Source organism: Natator depressus, chromosome 6 (genome assembly GCF_965152275.1).
Source record: "Natator depressus isolate rNatDep1 chromosome 6, rNatDep2.hap1, whole genome shotgun sequence".
Taxonomy (NCBI): Eukaryota; Metazoa; Chordata; order Testudines; family Cheloniidae; genus Natator; species Natator depressus.
In genome coordinates, this window is record NC_134239.1 from 16,606,645 (window position 1) to 16,631,603 (window position 24,959).

A 24,959-nucleotide genomic window follows, 5' to 3' on the forward strand; every position below is an offset into this window, starting at 1 on the left:
TGTAAACATCCTCGGCCCTCCTCGACATTCCACATGCCAGCTTCCCCCAGCCATAAATCACGGGAAGCCAAACAGCCTGGATCTGGGCGGTGGGGTGGCAGAGCCAGAGAGCTGGCAGAGAGCAGCTGGGGAGGAGCCGTGTTGATACCTGCCGGAGGGCTGGGGAAGGAGAGCTGCCTGTGCGTGTGAAGGTGCAGCAGGGAGACGCTCCTAGGAACGTTCCTCTGGAAAGACAGATGCTGTCTCCTTTTAACGCCAGTTTTAAAGAACAGATGCTATGGCTTTTTAATGGTTCCCGGTGCCCGGCCGTGCCCTCTCGGGCCCCGGCAGGCGGAATGGGGAGGTGATATTATTTCTAGCGTGGTGTTTGTTTGGAGAGTGAAAAAGAATCAAAAATAGCCGCCTTCGGAGCACTTGACCCACTTTCCAATCTCAGCCGTGCACAGAGAGGCTTCATGGAGGAAGGAAACGAAAGACAACGTGCTACTGAATCCTGGCCAGGAGGGCACTGTGGGGAATTAGGGCGGGTGGGGGCCACAGGGCACTGTGGGTAGGAAGGGGCCACAGGGCATTGTGGGGGACCGGGGTGGGTGGGGGCCGCAGGGCAGGGGGGGCCCGCAGGTCCATTCTTTACCACCATTCGGGCATAACGCAGCAGTGCCGTGCAGCCTGCCTCCCCCCGGGCTGCTCATGCCAATGCAGAGCCAGGGCGGAGCAGGAGAGGGGCCAGCTCATTACCGTGCATCTCCAATATATATATTTATTTTGAAAACTTCCCTTTATGTAGCACACACATTTTCACCCAAACATTTAATTATCACATCTCCGAAAGAGCAAAATAAAAGCTGCAGCCGCCACCACGGAGCCTTACTCAGCAAACGCCTCTCAGGGCTGCACAACTGTCACTGCGGGGTGGGACTCCAGGGGCCCCGGACACCAGCCTGCCCACACACCCAGGGGTGGCACCTCCCCTGTGAATCCCAACTGACTGCTCTTCTACCTGTTAAACTAATGCCCTAAGTGGCTCCCCTTACACCTCCCACTGTGCTCCCCAAATTACTTCCTTTATGCCTCTCACTGCATACCCCAGTGTGTCTCCGTCTACATCTCATTGTGCACCCCTAATTAAACTCCTCTGCCCTGTACCCCAATTCCTCCTCTTACGCCTCATGCTGTGCCTCCAGTACCCCCCCTTATTCAAAGCTTGTGCAGTTTTGTTTACACAGAAAAGGGAGCATTGTAACCCCCACTCTCATACCCCAGTTTGTTCCTGTTCCCCAACACCCCATGAGCCCAATTAGATTTATTTGGCTGCGGTTGATTTTCATAACAAGCAACTGTCTTTCTGCTGGGGAAAGCGAGGGCTGCTGTTCGGACCGTTACATTTTGTCTCTCTGCTATCGAATTAACAATCTGAATGGATTAATAAGTAAAGGATCTTGCTGAGATTCCAAATTAAGGAAACAACTGCTACCCCAAACAGAGGTGAATGGAAGAGCTGCTACTTCTCAGACAGGCAAGTGTGTTCTTAGAAATGGGAAGGTGGAAAATCAAGCCTTGACAGTTTTCAGTTTCAAGAGGCATAAAAAGCAGCATTGGTGTGTGTCTAAATGAAACATCTTATACCCTGAGATTAAGTTTTGTTAGACCAGAATTAAGTCTGAGAATAAAGTGCCCTGTAAAATAACATTAGGGGAAAGTTACAGGTGTTTTAAAAACTCTCCAAACTCAGGAACTGCATGATTAAATTTCTGGCAATCACCTTAACTCTGCCCCAGGATACCTGCCCATCCTCCACCAGGGGCACAGTGGCTCTCAGCAGCTGGCACATGGAACTGAAGAAAGTCCCATGAGTACGAATTATCCAAATAGCACCTCCCAACCTCGCCTCCTACACTGTTCAGGGGAAGGGGGCTCTGCGAGGTATTAGGTGAGTGCTAGGGTGAACTGAGGGCAGAGCCTTTGATTCTTCAGATCCAAGCCCTGAGCCAGTGAGAGCCCTGACTTCATCAGCAGGCAGAACATAGCCAACGGCCAGCTGCTGGTGCCACATACCAGACTTTGCAGGACTCAGGAGGTGACACCCCCTGCCCCAGGTATATATACATCCCCAGACTGCCCCGAGGCCCCACCCCCGCTCACTACATTCCCTCTTCCTCGGTGGCTCGCTTTCCCCACCCTTCCTCACTTTCACTGGGCTGGGGCAGAGGGTTAGGGTGTGGGAGGGGGTGAGGGCTCCGGCGGGGGGTGCAGGCTCTGGGGTGGGGCTGGGGATGAGGGGTTCAGGGTGTGGGAGGGGGCTCTGGGCTGGGACAGGGAGTTGGCCTGTGGGAGGGGGTGAGGGCTCCGGCTGGGGGTGCAGACTCTGGGGTGGGGTTGGCGATGAGGGGTTTGGGGTGGAGGAGGGGGCTCCGGGCTGAGGGGTGGGGTTGAGGGATTTCGAGTGTGGGAGGGCGCTGCAGGTTGAGGCAGGGGGTTGGGGTGCAGGAGTGGGTGCGGGCTCTGGGGTGGGGCCGGGGATGAGGGGTTCAGGGTGTGGGAGGGAGCTCTGGGCTGGGGCAGGGGGTTGTGGTGCAGGGCGGGTGAGAAGTCTGGGCTGGGGTCGCGGGCTCTGAGGTGGGGCCGGGGATGAGTTGTCTGGGGTGCAGGAGGGGGTTCCAGATTGGGGGCGGCTCAGGAACGGGTCAGGGGTTGGGGCTCAGGGTTGGGGTGCAGGCTTACCTTGGTTGGCTCCCGGTCAGCAGCGCAGCGTAGGGGGCTGTGCATGCCCTGGAAGTGGCAGCAGGTCTGGATCCTAGGCGGAGGGGTGGGGTGGGGAGCAGGAGGCTCTACATGCCGCTCTCGCCCGCAGTCACCGCCCCCCCGCCCAGCTCCCATTGGCCACGAGTCCTGGTCAATGGGAGTGCAGAGCTGGTGCTCGGGCAGCACGTGGAGCCCCGTGACCTCTCCCCCCCCAGGACCCAGACCTGCTGTCTGCTTCCGGGGTGCAGCATGGTGCCCCAGGACAGGTAGGGACTAGCCTGCCTTCGCGCCGCAGCACCGCCAACCAGACTTTTAACAGCCTGGCCAGAGGTGCTGACCAGAGCCGCCGGGTCCCTTTTCGACCGGGTGTTCCAGTCGAAAACCGGACACCTGGTCATCCTAGCCTCTCCAGCCAGTGCAGGGTGCGGCAGGTGTGACCAAAGTCTGTTTGCACTGGAGCGTAAGACAGGCTAGCTGGGCTCCGCTGATGCCTGGCCAATATCTTCTCCTGGTCAGCTGTGTGCCTGGTGGGGAATTTCGACCCCCACGCATGCTGGCCTTGTGCAGGACGTAAGTGTGGTGTGGGGCTCAGAGAAGCCTGACCTCCAGGCTCGGCTCTTTCCTTTGGTCTCGATTGCTTTCCCTGTCTTTAAAGGAAAACCCAGTGGGGCAAAGTGGGGCCTGAGAGGAGCCGGGGCTGGTCCCTGCTCAGTGCTCTGACCCTTCTGGCCTCCTCCAGGCAGGGGGACTATAGATTTCCCTACTGCTGGCCTCTCTGCAGGATGTGTGTGTGTGTGAAGATGATCACTCCCATCAGTGGGAACATGTCTATACCAGTTAAGGCAGGGGATCACATTGTCATGTTTCAGAACCCAAGCGCACCATTGCATGGGCCAGGAAAGCATTCCCGCCCCTCCTCCCTGCATTCTGGGAAGGACTGGCCTTCCTCTGAAGAATTCAGGTACAGCTGGGAGAAGGATCTTGCTAGACCCATGGCTTGATCCAAGGTGGGAAGAAGGACAGAGAGAGAGAAATGTAAAGAAAGGAAACTGCCAGGTGTTGCACCTGGTCGAGCCAGCCAACCATGTCAGCAACAGCACTGCACGGCACCCAGGTTTCTAGCAGCAAGATCCCTCCCTTAGTGACTGCTCTGAATTTGGGGGTGCCCGCTCTGAATTTGGGGCTGCCCCACGTTCTGTGGGGGGTGGGCAGGGGGCCTGCTGGTTGTGCTATATTCTAAGATGTGGTTCAGAGGTGAAGGAAGCTGCAGCAGATAAGGTTGGGGGGGGAGCCACATTGCCCTTTGGTCAGCACGGGTGGAGGGGGGGGGGTCTTCGGGGTGGGAGGGTCCCACCCGGGGGGTCCAATCCTTGTGCTCTGGTGAGGGGCTGGGTTGGGGTCCCGCCATTACAGGTGAGGAATCGCCAGGGACTGTGGAGTCTCTGCTCTGGGGCGTGACACTCCTCATTCAGGAGACGCTCCCTTGAACTCCCTCTCTGCTTTAAACCAGCGACTCTGCTGGACCCTGGTCCTCTTTGGCCGAGCCCTGGCCCTGGGCGGCTGCTCCTCTCCAGACTGCCCTGGTTTCCCTGCCCTGTGTCTCATACTGCTCTCGTTCCCCACGGTCGTGGATGACGCTGCTGCAGAGTGGATTGCCCATGCCGTGCCCCGAGTGGCGTACCTCGGCGAGTATACTGTGTGCCACCCGGCAGCCTTACCCCCTAGCTGTTCCTAACCCAAGCAGGGTAGCAGGGCCCCCCACCACCGAGTCACGGCACTTACCAGTTTGCGCTGGCACCACTGGCAGATCCCGCACAGGACGATGGTGACGCTAAGGCTGACGGTGATGATGGCTGAGACCAGGAGGACATCGCGGGAGGGCACTCCTGGCAAGAGGAAACCACAGGGTCAGGCCCCTTGGCGAGGGGGAGAGCGGGCAGAACAGGGCTGGCAAGGGAGGGACACAAAGCTCCCACTGGTCTGGTCTGTCCTGAGCCAACCCCCCCGACACAGTCCCTGCAGGATGGTCCCAGGCACGGCTACTGCGGAAAGCTCAGCCTTTGGGGAGAAAGACAGGCAACACGGGCAGAGTGCTGAGGATGGCAGCAGCCATGTGGTTGATCAGACAGAGACTGGACAGGTCACCAGCCACACATGGGAGCACATGGACCCACCCCCACCTTGCAGCACTTGAACTCTGGCACCATGGCCCATGTCCCAGTATGGTGGCCATTCCACTCTGACACCTGATGGTAAGGTAGACCCCCTCAGGGCCATCCTGCTGTGGCCTCAGGGAATAAGGTGTTACACCAAACACCTACCCAGGCATGCATCCAGAAGCATAGGACACCCGACAGCGAGATCCCCCCATCCTCGCCCAGACAGAGGGAGCGGCATGGGACAGCCGACACCAAGAGCCACCCAGACACGGTGCTACACAGAATGCCCAGCAATGAGAGTTGGTCCATCCTAACCCAGACAGAATGCAGTTTGCATATCAGAGCCATCGGGTCACAATTAGTTAGTGTATTTGGGCAGCACCTGCATTCCAGTCCAGATCAGTCTCCCAGAGTGATGGGCACTCTAAAAACACTCCCTGAGAACAGCCCCTGCCCAGAGAGTTTCCAATCTCGGCTACACACATCCACATACAGCACCACAGACTACGTCAGGCGTCAGGCCAAGCCAAGGGCCCTGCTTGTTCGTGGATCTCACAAGACATTGTAGCAAGATATATCGAACCTCCTCTCTAGGTACGGTCCACTGAGTAGATCACATTGCAGTGGGATAGCCCATCTCCAAGCCAGACACCATGCATTGCATACAAGGCATGATAGTGAGGAAACACTCCGTCATTTGATCTGTTTATTTTCTAAAATGTGCCAGCCTGCAGGGACATGGCTGACAAAGTACAATGGGGCAGTTCATCCCTGGGCAGCTTGAATTACGTGCCTCTCCAATCTACTGGAATTCTCTGAAGGAGTCAACTAACTAACGCAGAGATTCTGGGCCTGACGGTGTATGTGTCATCAATAGGTAACAGGGTGTTGTAGTCAACCTGCCCTTCCCATATTTCTAAACAGCAGGAGGGGGCTGGCTAGACAGAAGGAGAGTGTGGAAAAGGTTGAGGACGACTGAACTAGTATATAAGGGAGGCATGGCTGATGGGCTTTCAAAAGAGTTGTGACCAAGCACATCACGAGATGTTTTAAGGAAATTAAGTCATCACAGGGTGCAAGGTAAACTGTCCTGGATTAGAAACTGGGTTAAAGACTGAAAGCAAAGGGCAGGCACGAACGCCCCCTTTCTGACATGGCTAACGGTGTCGTGCTTCAATGTCCCATGCGTTGGTAGGACGCCTGGCTGAAAAGTGAAGCAGCAAAATTTGCAGCTGCCATGGCACGGATTTAATTGAGTGAATACTAGCAGAAGGAAGGGTTCAGTGCATCTAGGAGATTAGGGCAAAGCAATGGGCTATGAGTGCAGGATAATGCATGTTGGAAGGAATATTTTGAACTACTCCTACCCCGTGATGAGCTCTAAATTAACCATAACCACTCAGGAAAAAGGTACCATCATAGCCGTTTCAATAGGAACCTCTCAGTGCACAGTGGCAGGCAGGCAGAATTGCAAACAAGATGTTTAGGCAGGAAAGGGATAAAAAAAAATAGAGTATGAAAATGCAGCTATTCTAATGCCGTTCTGTAGATCAGTGATGTGCGCTCACCTTGAATACTGTGTGCTGCTCTGGGTGATCTATCTACCCACCTCATTCGTAGTCATCTATCACTGAACAATACAGCATCTAGACCCTTCAAAAAGGATATAGCAGAAATAGAAGTGATCCAGAGAAGGACAATGGAAATGATCCTATGCATAGAAAAACTTCCATGTGCATAGAGATTACAAGGATTAGGACTGTTTGGTTTAGAGAGGAGGTGAATAAGAAAGGACGTGCCAGAGGTCTATAAAATGATGAATACAGACAAGATAAAGTCGGTGCTCTCACTTGCCTTGACAAGGGCAGATCCAATTCAGTTAAAAGGCAAGACATCTAAAGCTAACAAAAGTAAATACCTTTCTCCACAAAGTGTAATTAACCTGTGGAACTCCTTGCCACAAGATGTCAGGAAGGACAAGAGCTTAGTAGACTCCCAAAAGGATTAGACATGTTTATGAATATTAAGCATCTCCTCAGTTACACCAACTGTGATACAAATATATCGTGAGAGACGTCACATTCTATCCTTGAACGAGTCTCATGGGCACTTCCCCACCCAGTAAAGATCATGCGAACCTGCTCCCCTCCCACTGGCCATCCCCTAGCTCCGCCTCCCCTCCCCCATTGATGATCATACAACTGTTGCCCTTATTCACATGGAAGAGTCCCATTCAGGAAGTATTTCATGTATTGTTAGCTTTTTAAATGGTAACTTAGCAGCTGGAAAACGAGGAGGAAGAGCCAGCTCCCCACAGCAAGTGCTGGGAACCCAATCCCTCCTGTTTCAAGACCCAGGCTCTCCACTAATGGCCTGGTGCTAGGAAGAGCCCTCCGCTATGGGCACGTTAGTGCGCAGCCGTCCATTCGGGGGGAAGCACGTGGAACTGAGCGCTGCTGGACACAGCACAGCTGGCTAGAGGCACTGCTGCCTGGTATTTGGCAGACCCTGTGCTGCTAGGTGAGTCACCTCTAGTGCAGTGGATTTACACCAGGCAGGAATCGGTCCTATTAATTTCATTGCTGGTCATGGTGCATTCCCCTAAGTGACAATACATCCCAGGGGAGGCCCGCCACGGTATCTGCGTATCTGCGCTGCATCACTCCAGTCTCATTGCAAATGGGCCTGACTACTCGGCTGTGTTGTCTGGGCTCTCCCTGAACGTTGGCTTTGGGGAATGAGTCACCTTTGTTTACTCAAGCCTGAAAGCCGGATTCTCCCTGTCTCCTCAACCCTTCTATTATCTCCCTTATTGCTTCCCCTTTAGGAAACGTCTGCAAGTGGAGGCGGGGCTGGGAGAAGAGGCTGGAAGGACGCCCAGGCCCAAAGTCAGACATTTCTCTCCCCCCAGGCAAGGTCTACAGTATGGGCCACAGCGACGCACACGCCCCTGACTGCCCCCCTAGCTAGCCTGGCCTCAGAGCAGGACCAGCTCCAGCAGGGATGAGGAGGGCAGAATCCCTGACCCATGTCAGAGGGGGTCTCTGCCAACAGAAGGGCCAGTTGCCACAGTGCCCTTAGTGGAACCCTGACCCTCTGCTATAAGCGTAGGCCTGACTGGAAGCAGGGACCTGGGGGTGGAGGCTCTGCACCCCATTCCACATCCTCTCAGCCGTTCAGTCTCCCCAGACCTGGGGGCCTGTGTGAGCCAGCGACCTTACAGCAAAGGGCCCTGTACTCCAGGTCTCCTCTTGATGGTCCTCCCACATTGGGTGATTGACATTCCCATCGTGGGGAAAGGCTGCCTGGGCCCAGCAGGGTGCCAGCCCAACACTGAGGGATCGATGCTGACAAGAGAGAGCGAGAAAGACCTGGGCATCCACGCTAACTGGGAGCCCACATCCTACAACAAGAAACCCAGGTGGCACCGCACACAAATCCCAGCTGGGTGCCTGCTAGCGAGCCAGGCTGGGGCCACAGCTCTCTGTGCGTGCGGGTGTGTGAAACGGAGAGCGTTACACGTGTAGCCCCCCGGCCATGATACTGACCGACGGTCCCAGCCTTGCAGGGCCGACTCGCGGAGTGCCGACGCAGGAAAGCTCCTGTTGATAGGAGCTGGGCTTCTGGGTTGACTACAGGCTACAGGATTTGGCACACAAGCACAGCTGGAGCCACACCTCTCTCGCCCCCCCCATTGAGGGTTGCTCCCTGCAGCCCCTTGCCCACGCCTTGTCCTGTGTTCAGACGCCCTGAGTGACAGAGGGGAGAGGTCAGAGCACTTTCTCGGGGAGGTCATTCTGCGGCCTAGTAACGCACACGTCGGGTGCTGTCTAAATAATAATCAATGCTCATGAATAATTAATCGCTGTAATAATAGTCTATCAATAATTCAGGGAGCCATACGCATGCCACTCTTAGGAGCTGGCTCCTGAGGTCCAGCCAAACATCAGCTCCGCTCTGGGCTATCCCATGAGACCCACCTCAGAGCTCTGTCTCGGGCTTTGTCATATAGGGTGACCCTGAGCCTCCCACTGACTGGGGGTGTCTATGGGGTTGGTCACCCATGGGCCATCGCAGAGTGGGGGGCTCCACCCTCACCAGCACCCCATTCTCCAGGCTCCTGCTCCCCTGCTCCCACCCACCTGCAGACCCACGCTGCAAACTACACTCCTCAGCCCCGAGAGGGAGTGGGGCTGCCGGCAGCAGGGGAGCCGCCCTGTGTAATTTGTCTGCTAAGGCAGTGGCAAGATGGGGAAGCCTGCGCTTGCTTAGCGTGCTCGGCAGGGGTGGGGGAGCCAGTCACTGGCACAGCCCCCTCTGCTCCCATAGGGGACGATCAGCAGGAACACGGACAGAGATTCCTCCCAGCCTCAGATCAGACACAGAGCCTGAGACTAGCCCTTACGTCACCTTGCCTCCTCCGACCCAATGGCGAGAACACAAAGGGAAATGATCTCAGTAATACAGAGCCATGACGCCCTGCAAGTCGTCAGACTCTGGGATGCTGCAGGTTTCCTAGGGGCATGCCAGATTCCAGAGCTGGCCAGGGCTGAGCCGCAGGATCAGATAGTCACATTCGTGGAGGAGGGACCAGGGGTAGGACACCCGCCAGGCAGGTCTGCAAGGAGGATGCAGAGCAGTCAGGCTGCTCCTGCTGTATCTCAGTGTGTTCTCCGCTTGCACAACCACACATCTCTCTGGTGTTCGCTCACCCGCCCCTGTGTCTGTCTGCTGCATCGCGCCTCCACAGCCAGGTGAAAAGACAGCCTGGGGATATGACACCTTGCATGGCGGGCCGGTTGGCTCTCCCAGGCACAGCCGGGATGAGCTGGGTCAATGCTTGATCAGGAGACCTCAGACAGTCAGATGCCAGAGTGTGGCTAGACAGGCCCCTGGAGCAGTGGCGGGCTGCCGGAGGCAGTGCTGCTGGCTGGCGATGCAGAACGTGACACTTTCCTCTTGGAGTCTGTTGTGAGCTGAAGTCCCAGCACGATGCTAGGGGAATCTGTGTTGCTGGAGGTACTGGGCCAAACCGATTAGTGATGCAGCTACAGGGACTTCTCAGGGGAGTTACCCCATGGTGAAATCAGATCAGCGGGAGGAGTAAAGGTCAGTGTCCTGGCCTCTTGCGGTCACTAAAGCTCCTCTACAGAAACATGCCGGGAAGAGCCCCCAAGTCCTGGCCAAATTCCAACGCCAAACAAACTCTCCCCAATCAGGGTAAAGCTCCTCTGTGCAGGAGACAGAGCTTTCCTGGGGGCCAGTCCCAGCCCAGGGAATGAACTCCCCCAGGAATTAAGGACCATCCCAAACCTCCCGCAGCTTCTGCTCCAAGTGCCAGGCGTGTTTCTTTGCCTTTGCTTTCTCTGACATAAATACAGAGCAACGAGCACATGGAAAAACCCCACCACACAGGACAGGTTAGTCACGCTGGGTAACGCCCGATTGGAAGGCACTCCCTCGGACACGCCGATGAGCATGGTATAGGAACCTCAGGGAAGAGAAGGAGTACTTGTGGCACCTTAGAGACTAACCAATTTATTTGAGCAGCTTATGCTCAAATAAATTGGTTAGTCTCTAAGGTGCCACAAGTACTCCTTTTCCTTTTGCGAATACAGACTAACACGGCTGTTACTCTGAAACCTGTCAGGGAAGAGAAGAGAACTCTGTTTCCTTGCAGTTACAACCCCCTGGAACAGAGATTCTCAACCTTTTCCATACTGTGACTCCAGGCTACAACACAAAAAGTTTCAGGACTGTTCTCCTCTGCCCCCATCTAGCCATCTAGCAAAGCTTTTGACACAGTCTCCCACAGTATTCTTGCCAGCAAGTTAAAGAAGTATGGGCTGGATGAATGGACTATAAGGTGGATAGAAAGCTGGCTAGATTGTCGGGCTGGCTAGATTGACGGGTAGTGATCAATGGCTCCATATCTAGTTGGCAGCCGGTATCAAGTGGAGTGCCCCAGGGGTCGGTCCTGGGGCCGGTTTTGTTCAATATCTTCATAAATGATCTGGAGGATGGTGTGGATTGCACCCTCAGCAAGTTTGCAGATGACACTAAACTGGAAGGAGAGGTAGATATGCTGGAGGGTAGGGATAGGATACAGAGGGACCTAGACAAATTGGAGGATTGGGCCAAAAGAAATCTGATGAGGTTCAATAAGGATAAGTGCGGGGTCCTGCACTTAGGACGGAAGAATCCAATGCACCGCTACAGACTAGGGACCGCTTGGCTTGGCAGCAGTTCTGCAGAAAAGGACCTAGGGGTTACAGTGGACGAGAAGTTGGATATGAGTCAACAGTGTGCCCTTGTTGCCAAGAAGGCCAATGGCATTTTGGGATGTATAAGTAGGGGCATTGCCAGCAGATCGAGGGACGTGATCATTCCCCTCTATTCGACATTGGTGAGGCCTCATCTGGAGTACTGTGTCCAGTTTTGGGCCCTACACTACAAGAAGGATGTGGAAAAATTGGAAAGAGTCCAGCGGAAGGCAACAAAAATGATTAGGGGACTGGAACACATGACTTATGAGGAGAGGCTGAGGGAACTGGGGATGTTTAGTGTTCAGAAGAGAAGAATGAGGGGGGATTTGATAGCTGCTTTCAACTACCTGAAAGGGGGTTCCAAAGAGGATGGATCTAGACTGTTCTCAGTGGTAGCAGATGACAGAACAAGGAGTAATGGTCTCAAGTTGCAGTGGGGGAGATTTAGGTTGGATATTAGGAAAAACTTTTTTACTATGAGGGTGGTGAAACACTGGAATGCGTTACCTAGGGAGGTGGTGGAATCTCCTTCCCTAGAAGTTTTTAAGATCAGGCTTGACAAAGCCCTGGCTGGGATGATTTAGTCGGGGATCGGTCCTGCTTTGAGCAGGGGGTTGGACTAGATGACCTCCTGAGATCCCTTCCAACCCTGATATTCTATGATTCTATGATAAAGAAATGGAGGGTTATTAGTGACCCCCTAAAACCTGTTGGGGGTCAAGATGCCCAGGATAGAAGATTCTTTTCCACCTCCTGACTCTCACACTGTAATGCTGCGGAGAAACAGCTGCCTTTTCCCACTCCTGAGGTGGCTGCATTTCAGTCGAGAGCGAGTGACCCCTATTACAATGCTACTCCCCCATCTCCCTGAAGAGACTTCCTGTGCTTTGAGGTTCTTAGAGGAAGATGCTGTGCAAGTGCACAATGAAACAGGGATGCTCCCAGGTGAGACTCGGGTGCAAACGGCAGGGGGCCAACGGGCTGCGCAGCTTTGCAAATGCTCCCAGCTTTCCTCCCCAAGGAACGTTTCTTCTAACGCATCACAGGTGAGGGGGAAGCTTTAGCTGAAGGAAACGTCCGACCAGTAACAGACGTTGCATTCCTAGAACACGCCCCAAAGATCCCACATGAGCATCACAGCCCCACAGGCAAGAATTATTCTCCCCATTTTACGGATGGGGAACCAGAGGCAGAGAGAGATTGAAGTGACTTGCCCGGCTCACCAAACCAGCAGCATCAGTGTCACAGCTAGATCTCATCGCTCTGGGCCTTATTTGGACATCAAAGCCAGTGGACGCGGAGGCTAAACTAAGTCACACTGGAATCTGGGTTAGGAACCATTGGCTCAGCTTTCTGAGAGAGGTGGGGGATTCTCCATTATTCAAAGTCTTTACCTCAAAACTGGGTACAAGACATACTTCAGCTCAACCAGTGGTTATGAGCCAGAAGTTGGAATTACTGGGGGACATTCCATGGTCTGTGACTCACAGGAAGTCAGACTAGATGGTCTTTTCTGGATGTAAAATCTATTAATCTATCTGCATTGACTCCAATAGGGTCTCTGGGGTACTTGACACTAGTGAAAGTCAGGTCAGTAGCTCTCTTCCTCCCGCAAGGCTTGGAGTTTATAAGTAAAGCTGGGTTTTGAGTGATCGGAGCCCTAAAACAAAATCTGACGAATATCTTCCCTGGTGACAGCTTTGTCCCCACACTTTTGGGTCTCTTAAAACAGCCACAGGGAGTTTCACCAGGCGACACTTTAATGACTCGCTGCTGTGCAGAGGGACAGCAGCACAAACTCCAGCCCAATGGGGTCATTCTTCCTGGCACTCAGAAGTGGGGCCTGCGAAGGGAAACGCCCCACAGCTGTAAGCTGAGTCCCATTCATAAATCACTGGGGACGGCTGGCGTTTGTTGCAGGGCTCGGAAGGAGCCGAGGAACAAAGTCACTGAGCTGCTCACAAAAAGGCATAATTTATCATTCAAAACAGCCACTCTCCCAGTGCACTGGAGAGCAGCCAGCCCCAGGTCCCTCTCTAAACAAGGATGCGAAGGGTGATGCTGGCATGGACCAACCGGAGACGTACACATCAGTGCCGGAAACAGAGGGGGAAAATTAGTACAGATGGGCCAGGGCTGATTTTCAAATGTGGCCTTGGAATCCCACAGCTGGGCATCGGTAGCATCCATCAGCAGCGTCTGTTAGGGGCTCAAATGCCTGGCTGAGTTGCCCGAGTGTAAGCAGGAGCTGGACTGGAGTTCTGCTGAGATACCCAGGTTTGAAAACTGCAAAGGGACAAATTCCTGCCCTTCGCTACACCTGTCCCCTGACTGCAATCAATGTCCCGGTCCCAAGACTCCATCCTGGAGTGCCCCACTCACAGGAAGACCCAGCACTGTTGCACTCTGCCTCAGTTTCCCCACAGTGATCTTCAGCCTCCTCTTGCCACAGAGGTGACTTGCTGCAGTGTCTTTTTTCTCTGAACAAAAGTCCATCCCACTCAGGGCATCACGTCCCATCACACACAACACAAAGTCTTTGCCTTAGTCTCCACCATAGCCCAGCCCCCGCTTCCCCAGGGGTCTGTCTTCTCTCCTCTGATCCAGGCACTCTTCTGCCCACCCTCTGGGTTCAGCTTTCACCCTGCCTGGGTCCTTTCCATCTCCCTCCTCAGCCCCTCCTGAGCTCCTCTGGGTTATTCTCTACCCTCTCCTGAGCAGCCACTCCCAGATCCTGACCTGGAGTCTCCTATCCTCTGCCAGCCTTGTGCTCCCCATCCCAGGCCTCTGCTGTCCTCTCCAGCCAACTCTCTACCGCTTCCTCCTGAGTCCGACACCCAACACAAGTGTAGCAGGGCAGGGCTAATTAACAGTGTTGTCTGGCCCAGGGCCTCCTGGCACTTAAACGAGTGGGCTGCCTTGTTACAGCCCCACATACCTGCCCTCCACTGCACTTGTGCACTTCCCTCTGGGGCTCGTTCTGACCATTGAATCTGACCTCTGCATCACAGAGGCCAGAGAGTTTCACCAGAAATTCCCATCTCAAGCCTATAGCTCCTGGCTGAACTAGAGAGATGCCCCCATTTTGCTTTAAGGACTTTGAGCCCCATGTCCCAAGGCAAGTTGTTCCCATGATTCACTACCCACTCCCAGTCTCCCGGGTTAAAAATCTGCATGTGTCTAACCTGAGTTTGTCAAGCTTCAGCTTCCAGCCGCTGGCTGGGGAGGGACGGATCAGTCCCATCCTCTGCACAGGTGTGGCTGAGCCCCAGCAGACGCCCTCCCCTAGCGCTCAGCTGGAGGGGAGATATTTATTACTTCGGCGTGGGGGTGGGGGGGGGGAGGTTATTATTATATTACAGGTCTGCAGGCCTTTCATCAATGTCTGTGGTGAAATTCCTGGGGCCAGGAATATACTTTGCACTGCCTAAGGACAACACACAGGGATAACAGGAAGCACTGGTGATTATTGTAAAGGACCTAGTTGAGTGTGGTATGCTACGGACAAGACAGCCTGGCTGCTGGAGCTGTAACCTGCCAGGACCCTCCTAGGACAGTGCCGAAGGGAGGAGCAGGTGGCAACATCATTCACGTTCAGGACATGGCTGGGAAGCTCAGGGGGCCAGGGGTGAGAGTTTAAAGGCCTAGCATGGATTTAACGCAAGCTGAGGTCAGAAAAAAGGAGCTGTTACATTAATGGAAAGACACCCATTGACGTCACTGCACAGTGGATCAGGCCCCAAAGGAAAAATAAATGGCCAGTTCTCATCAAGGAAGGCTGGTCTAGTGGTTAAGGCACCAGACAGGGCTCAGGAAACCTGCTTTCACTTCCCAGCTCTGCCACAGACTCCCTGTGGGACCTTGGTCAAGTCACTCAATCTCTCTGTGCCTAAGCTTCCCATCTGTACAATGGGGATCATCGCTATTCCTCTGTTCATAGGGATGGTCTCTCACTCTGTGTCTGTGCAGCAGCTAGCACAATGGGGTCCCTCTAGGCCCTACCGTGACCCACAAAGTGTGGCACTTTTGTCCTCTTCTGGTAGTGGCTGTGACACAGAGATTGATGAGCCCACTGCAGGCTAAGCTGACTGAGGCAGGTGTTTTAGCTCAAGCAGTTGAGGCTCACACCTTAAGATGGAGAGAGCCCAGGGACAATCCCCACTGCTAACGACCCACCTAGGGCATGGTATTACCCTGCCATCACACACACAATGCACCACCACTGTAGCGAGCAGGAATTCAGAGCCGGGTGCCCCATGGACCAGGATGAGGACCCGTGTCCAGGAGGTTTATTAATGATTTGGAACGGGAGTTGAATATTAAGGCAGCCAATCTTGCTGATGGCACAGAATGCTTTCGGTTAGCAGACTTTGGAGGGCAGCACGGCCATCCAAAGGGAATGAACAGAACAATGTAATTGGACAACTACGCGGCCGGCCAAATTCCTGCTAGACAAGTGCAAAGAAATGCCCCTTGGAAGGAATGATTTAAACTCCTCACACCCTGACTGGTTCTGAATTAGTTATAACCCCTCAGCACAGAGCCCAAGGTGTCACCGCAGACAGCTCAGTAAAGCCTGCTGCTGAATGCACAGAGGCAGTTGGGGGTAGGGGAGCAAATAATGTGCTAGGAGCAGCGTTAACGTGAGGCCAGGGCGTAAGAGAGCAAATACACAAATAGGAGAACGCCATTACAGCAAGCAGCTGTGCGACTCCACTTGGTTCTGGGCACCTCATCTCTGAACCAGGGAGCAGGAACAGGGGAGGGCAGGAGACTGGCAGGGAGAGGGAGTGCAGGCACAAGGAGGGGTTCACAGGAACAGACAACACCAATGCTAAGGATCAGATGCTTAGTGGGGCAGGGCTGGGGGGGAAGTAATATGGCTTTAAGCCACTTTCCTGCTGGGCCAAGATCCTCAGCTGGCATAAACTGGTGTAGCTCCACCGGAGTCCATGGAGATATGGCGGTGTACCCCAGCGGGGAATCTGGCTCCCTGTATTCTGGGGCTGTGCAAGGACCCTGCTGGCCCCTTGCCAGTGCAAATTACAGCAACCTCAAGGCTGCTTCAATGTATGAGGGCCGCTGGGAAGCAGAGAACAGCCCTGCACTCTGGCCATGCCCCCTATGCTGGGGGCAGGGGAAGCTAGCAGCCGGGCTGGGGCAAAGCCCTCACACCAGCCAGGCAGGACAGAGTCCCTCGGGCTATTTAGACGAGGAAGGGGAAGGGCGAGAGAGAGGGCTCAGCACGCCAATGAGAAGGTCCCATGCACCATCTCCCATCGGACAGGCAGGCTGTGAAACCCAGGGGGAACGAACACAATTGGCGCGGAAGGAAACACTCCTGCTTTACACAGCTTGGAGACAGCTTGTGGAACTTGCTTGTCCACGTCAGAGCTATGGAGCAGGGACAGGCTCTTCCTACGGGCAGCTGCATGCAGGGAGCGCCAACATTTTCCCTGCCGTGGGCTGGATGCAGTTGCGTGGGGCACCTTTGCGGGCCACACACAGAAATACGTGCTCTACACACCGGGTCCTCCATGCGGCGCGACCTCACGAGGACAGTGTGTGCGAGGTCACATCATGCGCAGGACCCTCATGGTGTAGAGCAGATCTGCTAGGGGGTGAGGGGGCAGAGGCATTCGGGGACTGGACGGAATCGTCCTATGGGCCGGATCTGACAGTTGCCACCCTGGCCTGGCTGACAGGGCACTGGGCTGGGAGTAAGGAGAGCTGAATTTCATTCCCAGCTCTGCCCCGGACCTGCTGTGTGAGCATGGACGAGTCACTGTGCTTCAGTTTCTCTAGCCCTGTTTTTTTTCTGTTGAGACTGTAGGATCTGAGGGGTAGGGACTGACTGTCTGTCACCAGGTGTTTCTACAGCACCTAGCACGACAAGGACCCCATCTTGGTCGGGGCTGCTTGGCACCACAATCATAATGCTGGGTTTGTACAATGCCTGGCAAACAAGACCCTCTCCCTCCCCCCCCAGTTTCTAGGCTCTATTGCGGTATAAATATTAAATAATAACTAATCATTCATTCACCAGCTGCCCTTGTTATCGAGGCAAATAGTTTAATGAAATTCACCCAGGGATCAGCCGTTTTTCTGTCTCAGAGCAGCTGTGGCAGTGACTGGGGCTGCCCCTGCATGCCAATGACAAGTTAAGGGTTATCAGCCCTCATGTGCCAGAGCATAATTGTGATCACCCGAACTATGCCCCCTGCTATGATGGAGCACAACAGACACCCCCTGGGCTTCCACCTGATTCCTTCTCCTCCAGCCTCACCAGCACAGCAGGGATGCCTCTGTGGAGCGGGATGCAGAGCATCAAGAAGCAGAGGCCTGGGCCTGGGTCTTGTGGGGCGGCGCTGAAAATAAACACTGCTCTTCTGCTTTACGTGGCTACAGAGTCGCCACAAAGGGACCTGGCACAAAGCCCCTAGAGACAAAGGAACGGCTCTCGGCAGCTCCAGGCCCGTCTGGTTTACAACGTCGACACCAACAGTGCTGGTGTATACCCACTCCTCTGCATAGGAGAGGAAGGCTAATCCAGTGGTTAGAGCACCAGCCTTTGCTTTGGGAGACCTGGAGTCAGTTCCCTGCCCTGCTGTAGGGTGCCTGCGTGACCACAGGCAAGTCTCTGCCCCTCGCTGTGCCTCAGTTTCCCAGTTGTGAAATGAGGATGATAGCACAGCCCTGCCTGACGGGGAGGATCAATCCAGTGAAAGTCATGAGGTGCTCAGACCCTACAGCTAGAGAGCACGACTTGAACAGGGGCCAGAGAGAGGCTTTCTCCAAGGATACCAGGGTGAGGCCCAACTCTTGCAAAATCAGGCCATGGGCTCTTCAGTGCAGAGCAGAAGCAACCTTAGGTGTCATTAGTTCATCGACCAGTGAAAAGCTGCATTACCCCCAGCAGGGCTTGAAACTGTCACTCTAGGAAGTGAGGCATTGGCAAGCCCAGCTCCAGCAAGGAAGGCTGGGCAGCTATGCCAAGCACTGTCAGCCCTGTGGGGATAGGACTGGCAGGGCGGAAAGAGCTGGATCACTGTGTTTCCTGCTAGTTTAAAGTCTCCAACAATGCGAGGCCTCAAACACTTGGGCAACCGTCTTTGTCCTAGAGACCAGCACACACAGAGGCTGCAGATACAGTAAGGAGGTGTCTGAGCTCAGCTCAGTGGCTGTCTAGTGGTGAACACAACATCTGGCCACCAGGCTGTCTGCCCTCACCCGCAGCTTCTGCACCTGTACATCAGAGCACATGGTTCAGCAGAGACCATCCAGCCCCAGCTCCCAGCACTGCTGCAGCGAGTCTGCCTCCAGCTATGCCTGCCACCCGCACCATGCTTGGAGACCTGGGGAGAGGGTGGCGAGACGATTTCCAAACGCTTCTGGCCTTCAACCCGCGGAGGACGGGAGAAAGCAGGGCACTAGGTCCACCAGCTGCTCTCTCCAGAACTCTGCTCCCCGCTGGGAAGCCACCGGATGGGCCGTGTTCAGCACTCGCCAAGCTAAGCGAATGCAGCAGTGGGGTTGCTGATGGTGCCCCAGTGAAACAAACAGCTGCTCCTGGGGAACTGGCAGGATCCCAGCACCTGCCTGGAAGGCCTGCTCTGAGGGCTTGACACCCGCCTCAGCAACTGAGATCACTTGGTGCGGCCTGGCCAGCATGGCTGTGCCACAGCACAGGCCACAGCTCCAACTCTCCCTGTGGCCCCTCCATGCCCCCATACCCAAGCGTTCACCCACCCTGCAGCACCGCCAGACGGGCTCATTCCCCATGCACCAGGGGCTGCCCCGCTGTCATGGTGGGAACACTAACCCACCTGGCTAGTTGCTGTTGAGACTGCGTGAGCTGCCAAAGGCTCCAGAGGCCCATGGGGAGGCTACAGCTCTTTGTCTGATTAATGATGCATCTCTTGCTCTCGTCACTCCTGGCTGCAAGAGAGGCTCCTGGCTGCATCTCTGTCCCACTTTCAGTGGGCGCCCACGCCAGATCTCTCCCTTTCATCAGCTCCTGCAGCTACAGGCAGGGTACAGGGAACTACCCCCTGCCCCAGCACATCTGTAGGTCAGCTGCCAGGCTATGGCCAGCCTCCAACCCATGGCACAGGAGGACCTTGGCTCGCAGTCCTGCCTGCCTTCCCCTATAAGGTCACCTAACGTGGAATGGGCCCACACGACTGGGTGGCGGGAGTGGGGCGGGGGCAGCCTGGGCCCACACGGCTGGGTGGCGGGAGCGGCGCTGGGGCAGCCTGGGCCCACACGGCTGGGTGGCGGGAGCGGCGCTGGGGCAGCCTGGGCCCACACGGCTGGGTGGCGGGAGCGGCGCTGGGGCAGCCTGGGCCCACACGGCTGGGTGGCGGGAGTGGCGCTGGGGCAGCCTGGGCCCACACGGCTGGGTGGTGGGAGCGGAGCTGGGGCAGCCTGGGCCCACACGGCTGGGTGGTGGGAGCGGAGCTGGGGCAGCCTGGGCCCATACGGCTGGGTGGCGGAAGCGCATTCACTGTTGACTGCTGGCATGTTTCTCTTTGTAAATACTCTTCCACTGGGAGCTGGCTGTCACCCTCCCAATGTTATCTCATTCTCACCCCTCCCGGTGCCGGATTGGCCATGACACACGGAGAGCTGCCCACAGCTTGTCCGCCTTCTCCCCGGAGCTTCCTTTAGTATGTGCTGATCTCCCTGAGCCAATGTGTCACCACTTCTCCAGTGCTGGCCCAAGGGGGCAGCCTCTTGGGACCTCAGCGAATTACACTAACGACTCCATCGCTGTGTCACCACAACAGAGGAGCTATTCCTAGACCACAGATGCAGCTTTTATTAATAACCCTCTGCAGAAGAGCAACCTCCCACACCCCTTCCATCATGTTCTGGGTGCTTCTTTCTCCTTCTGTCCTGTTTAATCTCATCCTTTCTCTCCTCCTCTCTTCTGGACAGAGGCAGGAGATGGGAGGAGAAGTCACACCCACGTAAAGGACAACAGCCTCCCAACTGCAGATGATCGAGCGACAATCTGGAGCGCAAACAGACACTGAGATCTACTAACCTTTGCAAAGCTGTCTCAAGTCTTTTGGAGAAGATGGTCTCTAGCAGCATCAAGTATTATTCCCAACCCCAGGCCAATCCAGTAATGCTCACCTACATCCCGAGGGAGGAAGGGAGTGCAGGTAAAACATCTTATTTGGTGTGGAACCAGGGGTAGCTCTTGTATAAACAGGTGTGACCCACGAAAGCAGATGCAATCTGAGACTGGTCCATGGAATACACTACCGGTAGAGGAGAGCCGAAATCAAGTTCAGAAGAGGCAATGTGCCTGGAGGAAAGGACCCAAGGCGTGGTGGGAAAGCAGGGTGTGGGCCTGAGAGGACAGGACAGGGGGATGGGGGATGGCACTGAGCAGGGTATGCTGAGGGTGGGGGCCACAGGGTGATGCCAGACAGGCTGTAATAAGCCAGTTGTACACGATGCGGTCTGGGGGGGAATGGGTATGGTTGCAGTTTGATGGTGCTGAAGGGGTTGGATAAAGACACGTCCTTGGTCAGGGTGTGTGGGGCTAGATGGGGTGACAGTTGGGCTTATACATTTATGCTAATTATGAGCTCCACAGTAAAAAGCGAGTGAAAATTCATAAAATGTCACCATAACCTGTAACCACAAACATTGATGGGAAATGGTGCAAGGGGGGAAAGACAGACAGACTGAGTCCAAAACGCCCCCCTGCCATAACAAGGACTGTGTGAAGATCGCGTCTGGTAAACAAGAAAAGTGTGGAATCAGAAATCAATGAAGCGACACTGGTGTGTCGGAAACGAGGCCTAAGTGGTGGACAAAATAATGAGGGGATGGATCACTCCATCCATCGCTCCCTGCGACTGAGAGTTTGAGGGGGAAATTGCCTAACAGGAGCAAGCTGCACCATCCTGGCTGCCACCTCCACTGTCTCCTGGGCCTTCATCATCCTGATCCTGACGTGTCCTGACCAGACCGGGCCACACAGAGCAACACAGAATACATCACCACTTCCACCAGCTCTGGCTGAATCCCAAACCGCATGTGGGATGAGACTTTGTTTCCCTCCATGGGCCCTTTTCCTTCCCCACCTTATTTCTTCTTTCCTATCCCTTTCCTCCTTCCCTCTTTCTAATCAGTCTGGCTTAGCCGGCCAAGATTGTATATTCTGCAAACACTGCTGTAAGCCTGTGACCAAGCTAGATGGGGCATGTGGGCCTCAGACAGAGCGTGCGGGCCTTGGGCAGGGCCTGTGGGGCTGGATGGGGTGTGGGGGCCCTGGGCAGGGTGTGGGAGGCTGGATGGGGCGTGTGGGCCTCAGGCATGGCGTGCGGGGCTGGATGGGGCGTGCAGGACTGGATGGGGCCTGCAGGCCTTTCGCAGGGCCTGCGGGGCTGGATAGGGCATGCGGGGGCTGGATGGGGCACACGGGCCAGATGGGGCTCGCGGGCCTCAGGCAGGGTGTGTGCGGCTGGATGGGGCGTGCAGGCCTTGGGCAGGGCGTGTGGTGCTGGATGGCGTGTGCGAGCCTCCGGCAGGGCCTGAGGGGCTGGATGGGGCACATGGGCCTCTTTTAGGGCCTGTGGGGCTGGATGGGCCGTGCAGGGCTGGAAAGGGAGTGCAGTTGTTGGGTAGGGCGTGCAGGGCTAGATGGGGCGTGCAGGCCTCGAGCACGGCATGGGGAGCTGGATGCCATTTCTTGCACTTTCGGAGGCAGGCTCTGCTCCCCGGGCTGTACGAAGAAGCAGCCCCTGGCTGGGCTGGTGCACAGTGGAAGGCAGAAGGCGGGAGGGAAGGGATGGGGAAGAATACCTCTTTCATACTCTCACATGGGGAGCCTGAATTTTTAATGGAGTTTGGTAATGAACAATAAATCACTGAGATAAAGGAGCAGCCCACAAGCAGGGCTGAACAGTCAAAAGGAAAACAGCAATGCTTAGCGAGAGGGACTGTGCCCTGGGGGCAGCCTGCAGCTGCCTCCCTCCTGGCCGCCCCTCTCAGCACTGCACTGCCTGCTCTGCCCAAAGCCCTCCCACTTCCCTGGCCTCTGACTCCCTCTGAGCCCGACTCCCTGAAGGGTCCTAGGCCCAACTCCCCTTAGCCAGGACTTCAGGGTGTGCCCCAACTCCCTCTGTGCCTCTGTCACGGAGTGCCCGGGCGATGCTCTGGAACTGCTCCCCATGAAGCCAGTCAGGACTCTGGGGCAGTCGCCTTCCGGTGAGCAGCCTGTCCGCAGGGCAAACAGCTCACACAGCTTCCACCTTCCTGGGTCTGACCTCGGAGCATTCCGCATCCTCTGCCCCTCCGTGTGCTTCCCACAGCGAGTCCGCTCAGGCGGGGCTCCTGGGGAAGCCAGAGGGTCCTGCACCCCAACTTCGCAGTCAGACGGGACTCTCAGCCAGCCAGTAACACAGAAGGTTTATTAGACGACAGGAACATGGTCTAACACAGAGCTTGTAGGTGCAGAGAACAGGACCCCTCAGCTGGGTCCATTTTGGAGGGCAGTGAGCCAGACAACCACGTCTGCACTTCACTCCATGTCCTAGCCAGCCCCAAACTGAAACTCCCTCCAGCCCCTCCTCCTCTGGGCTTTGTCTCTTTCCCGGGCCAGGAGGTCACCTGGTTCCTTTGTTCTCCAACCCTTTAGCTCTCACCTTGCAGGGGGGAAGGGCCCAGGCCATCAGTTGCCAGGAAACAGGGTGTCGGCCATTCTCTGTGTCCAGACCCCTGCACACACCTGCCCTCTAGGGCTCTGCAGTGATCATACACCCTTACCCCACCCCCTAGATACTTAAGAACTGCATAGGGGAAATTGAGGCACCCCCACAATATTCGGAGGAACCATTAAGAACAGTCCCACTTCGTCACAGCCTCCCTCTCGGATGGGCTCTGAGCCCAGACTCCCTGAAGGCCTCAGAATCTGAGACCTTCTGCACCCTCAGCCCTGGCTCACCATGAACCTGACTCCCTGCTGTGCCTTGAGCCCTGGACCCCCACTGCTGCATGTGCTTAGCTAGCGAGGGCGAGTTTCTCTCCCTGATGTGCCCTGAGCCTTCCCCTGAACCCTGCCGTGGGCCCAGCCCACTCCCTGGCTCTGAACACCCAGATCCTTGCTCCAAATCCAGATCCCACTGCACGAGCCCATCTCTAAGGGACAGATCCCAGAGGAAAAAGCAACGAAGTAGAGCACCTAAGCCACTGCCCGCCCTGTGCCCTGGGAGAGGGGATGCTCTGAGGGGTTTCTGGTGATCCCTGACCATGCCCCACAGCAGTCTCAGCCTTCTGGTCGGGAGCAGAGACCTTGTGCTCCCTTGTGTGGGGCTGGCAGCGTGCTCCTAAATCCCTGGCACCGGGTGCAGCCCTGTAGTTGGCAGAGCTGGCGGAACACAGTGTAACAAAGGCTGATGGCTTGACTGGAGCCCAAGGAATGACTGCAGCAGACGCCGCTGGTTAATGGGGACAGGGAGAGCCACAAGCACAGCCCTTCAGTCCTTGGCTTCCCCTGTGGAACTGAAACCCCTGCCCTGAGAGGGACAACCCCCCCACTGCACACCCCTGCTGAGGGGACTCCCGTCTCCAGGGGGTAGCTAGTAGAGAACAAAAAGAAAAGGAGGACTTGTGGCACCTTAGAGACTAACCAATTTATTTGAGCATAAGATTTTGAGAGCTACAGCTCACTTCAGCGGCTGCTTTCATGGTCTCGCTGGCCCCGTTAGGTTTTGCTAATGCAGCTATAGCGCCCACTCTAGCCTCCTGGGAGCTGGTTAGTGCATCAGCCCAATTAGAGGCAACGGAGCTAGTCAACCCCATATTGGAGGGTTATCCCCCAGGGGCTCTCAGCATGGTGATACAGAAACTGTCTGGGCCAGTATGGCATAGTGCCAACTGGTGGACACTAAAGGTATCTAACCAGAAGTGGGCAAGGGACATGGATTGTCAGGAGCAGACGCATTTGTATCGTTGATGGGGTTGGCCAACAAAAGCCTGGTGCCGAGCCAGCATTGCCTGGGGCTTTAAACTCATGAGCCGGGCCCACAAAAATCAAGAGATGAGCTTAAAAACCATTTGAGCTTTAAACAGAAGAAGGTGGGGGTGGGGGACCCTCCTTAGTGGCATTCTGGATTTGGTGCCATTAGGGGGCACATTTTCAAGGGCTCACATTGGGGACTGAGATTCTTATGTGTGCACCTGACTCCAGGAGCTGGGACTTGAAGTCTCTCTCTAGTATGAGCAGAACTGGACCCGATGTCCCCTTTGATGCCCACTGTGCCCACGGATGGGCTGGCGAAGGATCTGCCATAGCCCCACTACTCGCACTATTGCAGGAGAGGATCAGCCCCGTGGGGGCTGGGGGAAGAGAGGAGCACGGGCTCCAGGGGGCCATTGGGGCAGGATACCACATGGCTCACAAGGCATTGCTTTCAGAGCTGGGATTCTCAGAGGAGCCTAAGGAGTCAGAGGCCTGGATCCATTAGGTTCCTTTGACCATCCCAGCCTCAGGTGCTACCTCTGCCCCTTGATCCAGCGCCTTCAGGAAGCCATGGCAAGTGCTTCCCCCTGGAGCTGTTGCCCTCATCATATGAGGAGGACGGTCTGGCTGGGATTTCCTGCATCCTGGAGGTTGACAGCCACCACAGTCCTCCCTGGGGTGCAGGACCTAGACATTGTGTCCCTTCCCCAACACCGGCCCGGCTCCCGCACAGCTGCCAGCACCACTGTGTACTGAGCCCTCCCTCTCTGCTCCTGCTTCACGGGAGGCTGCGGTTCTTTATTCCACCAG

At 55.6% G+C, this 24,959-nt stretch overlaps 1 protein-coding gene across 5 annotated transcripts in view; it reads right to left on the minus strand.

Annotated features, from left to right (window-relative positions):
• Nucleotides 1-24,959, minus strand: part of SYT7 (synaptotagmin 7) — a 166,080-nt gene that overhangs the window by 79,931 nt on the left and 61,190 nt on the right. For all 5 annotated transcript variants that reach the window (XM_074954645.1, XM_074954646.1, XM_074954644.1 and 2 more), the window contains exon 2: nt 4,525-4,628. In XM_074954645.1, the coding sequence (XP_074810746.1) occupies nt 4,525-4,628 (104 nt within the window). The remainder of the gene's footprint in view (nt 1-4,524; nt 4,629-24,959) is intronic.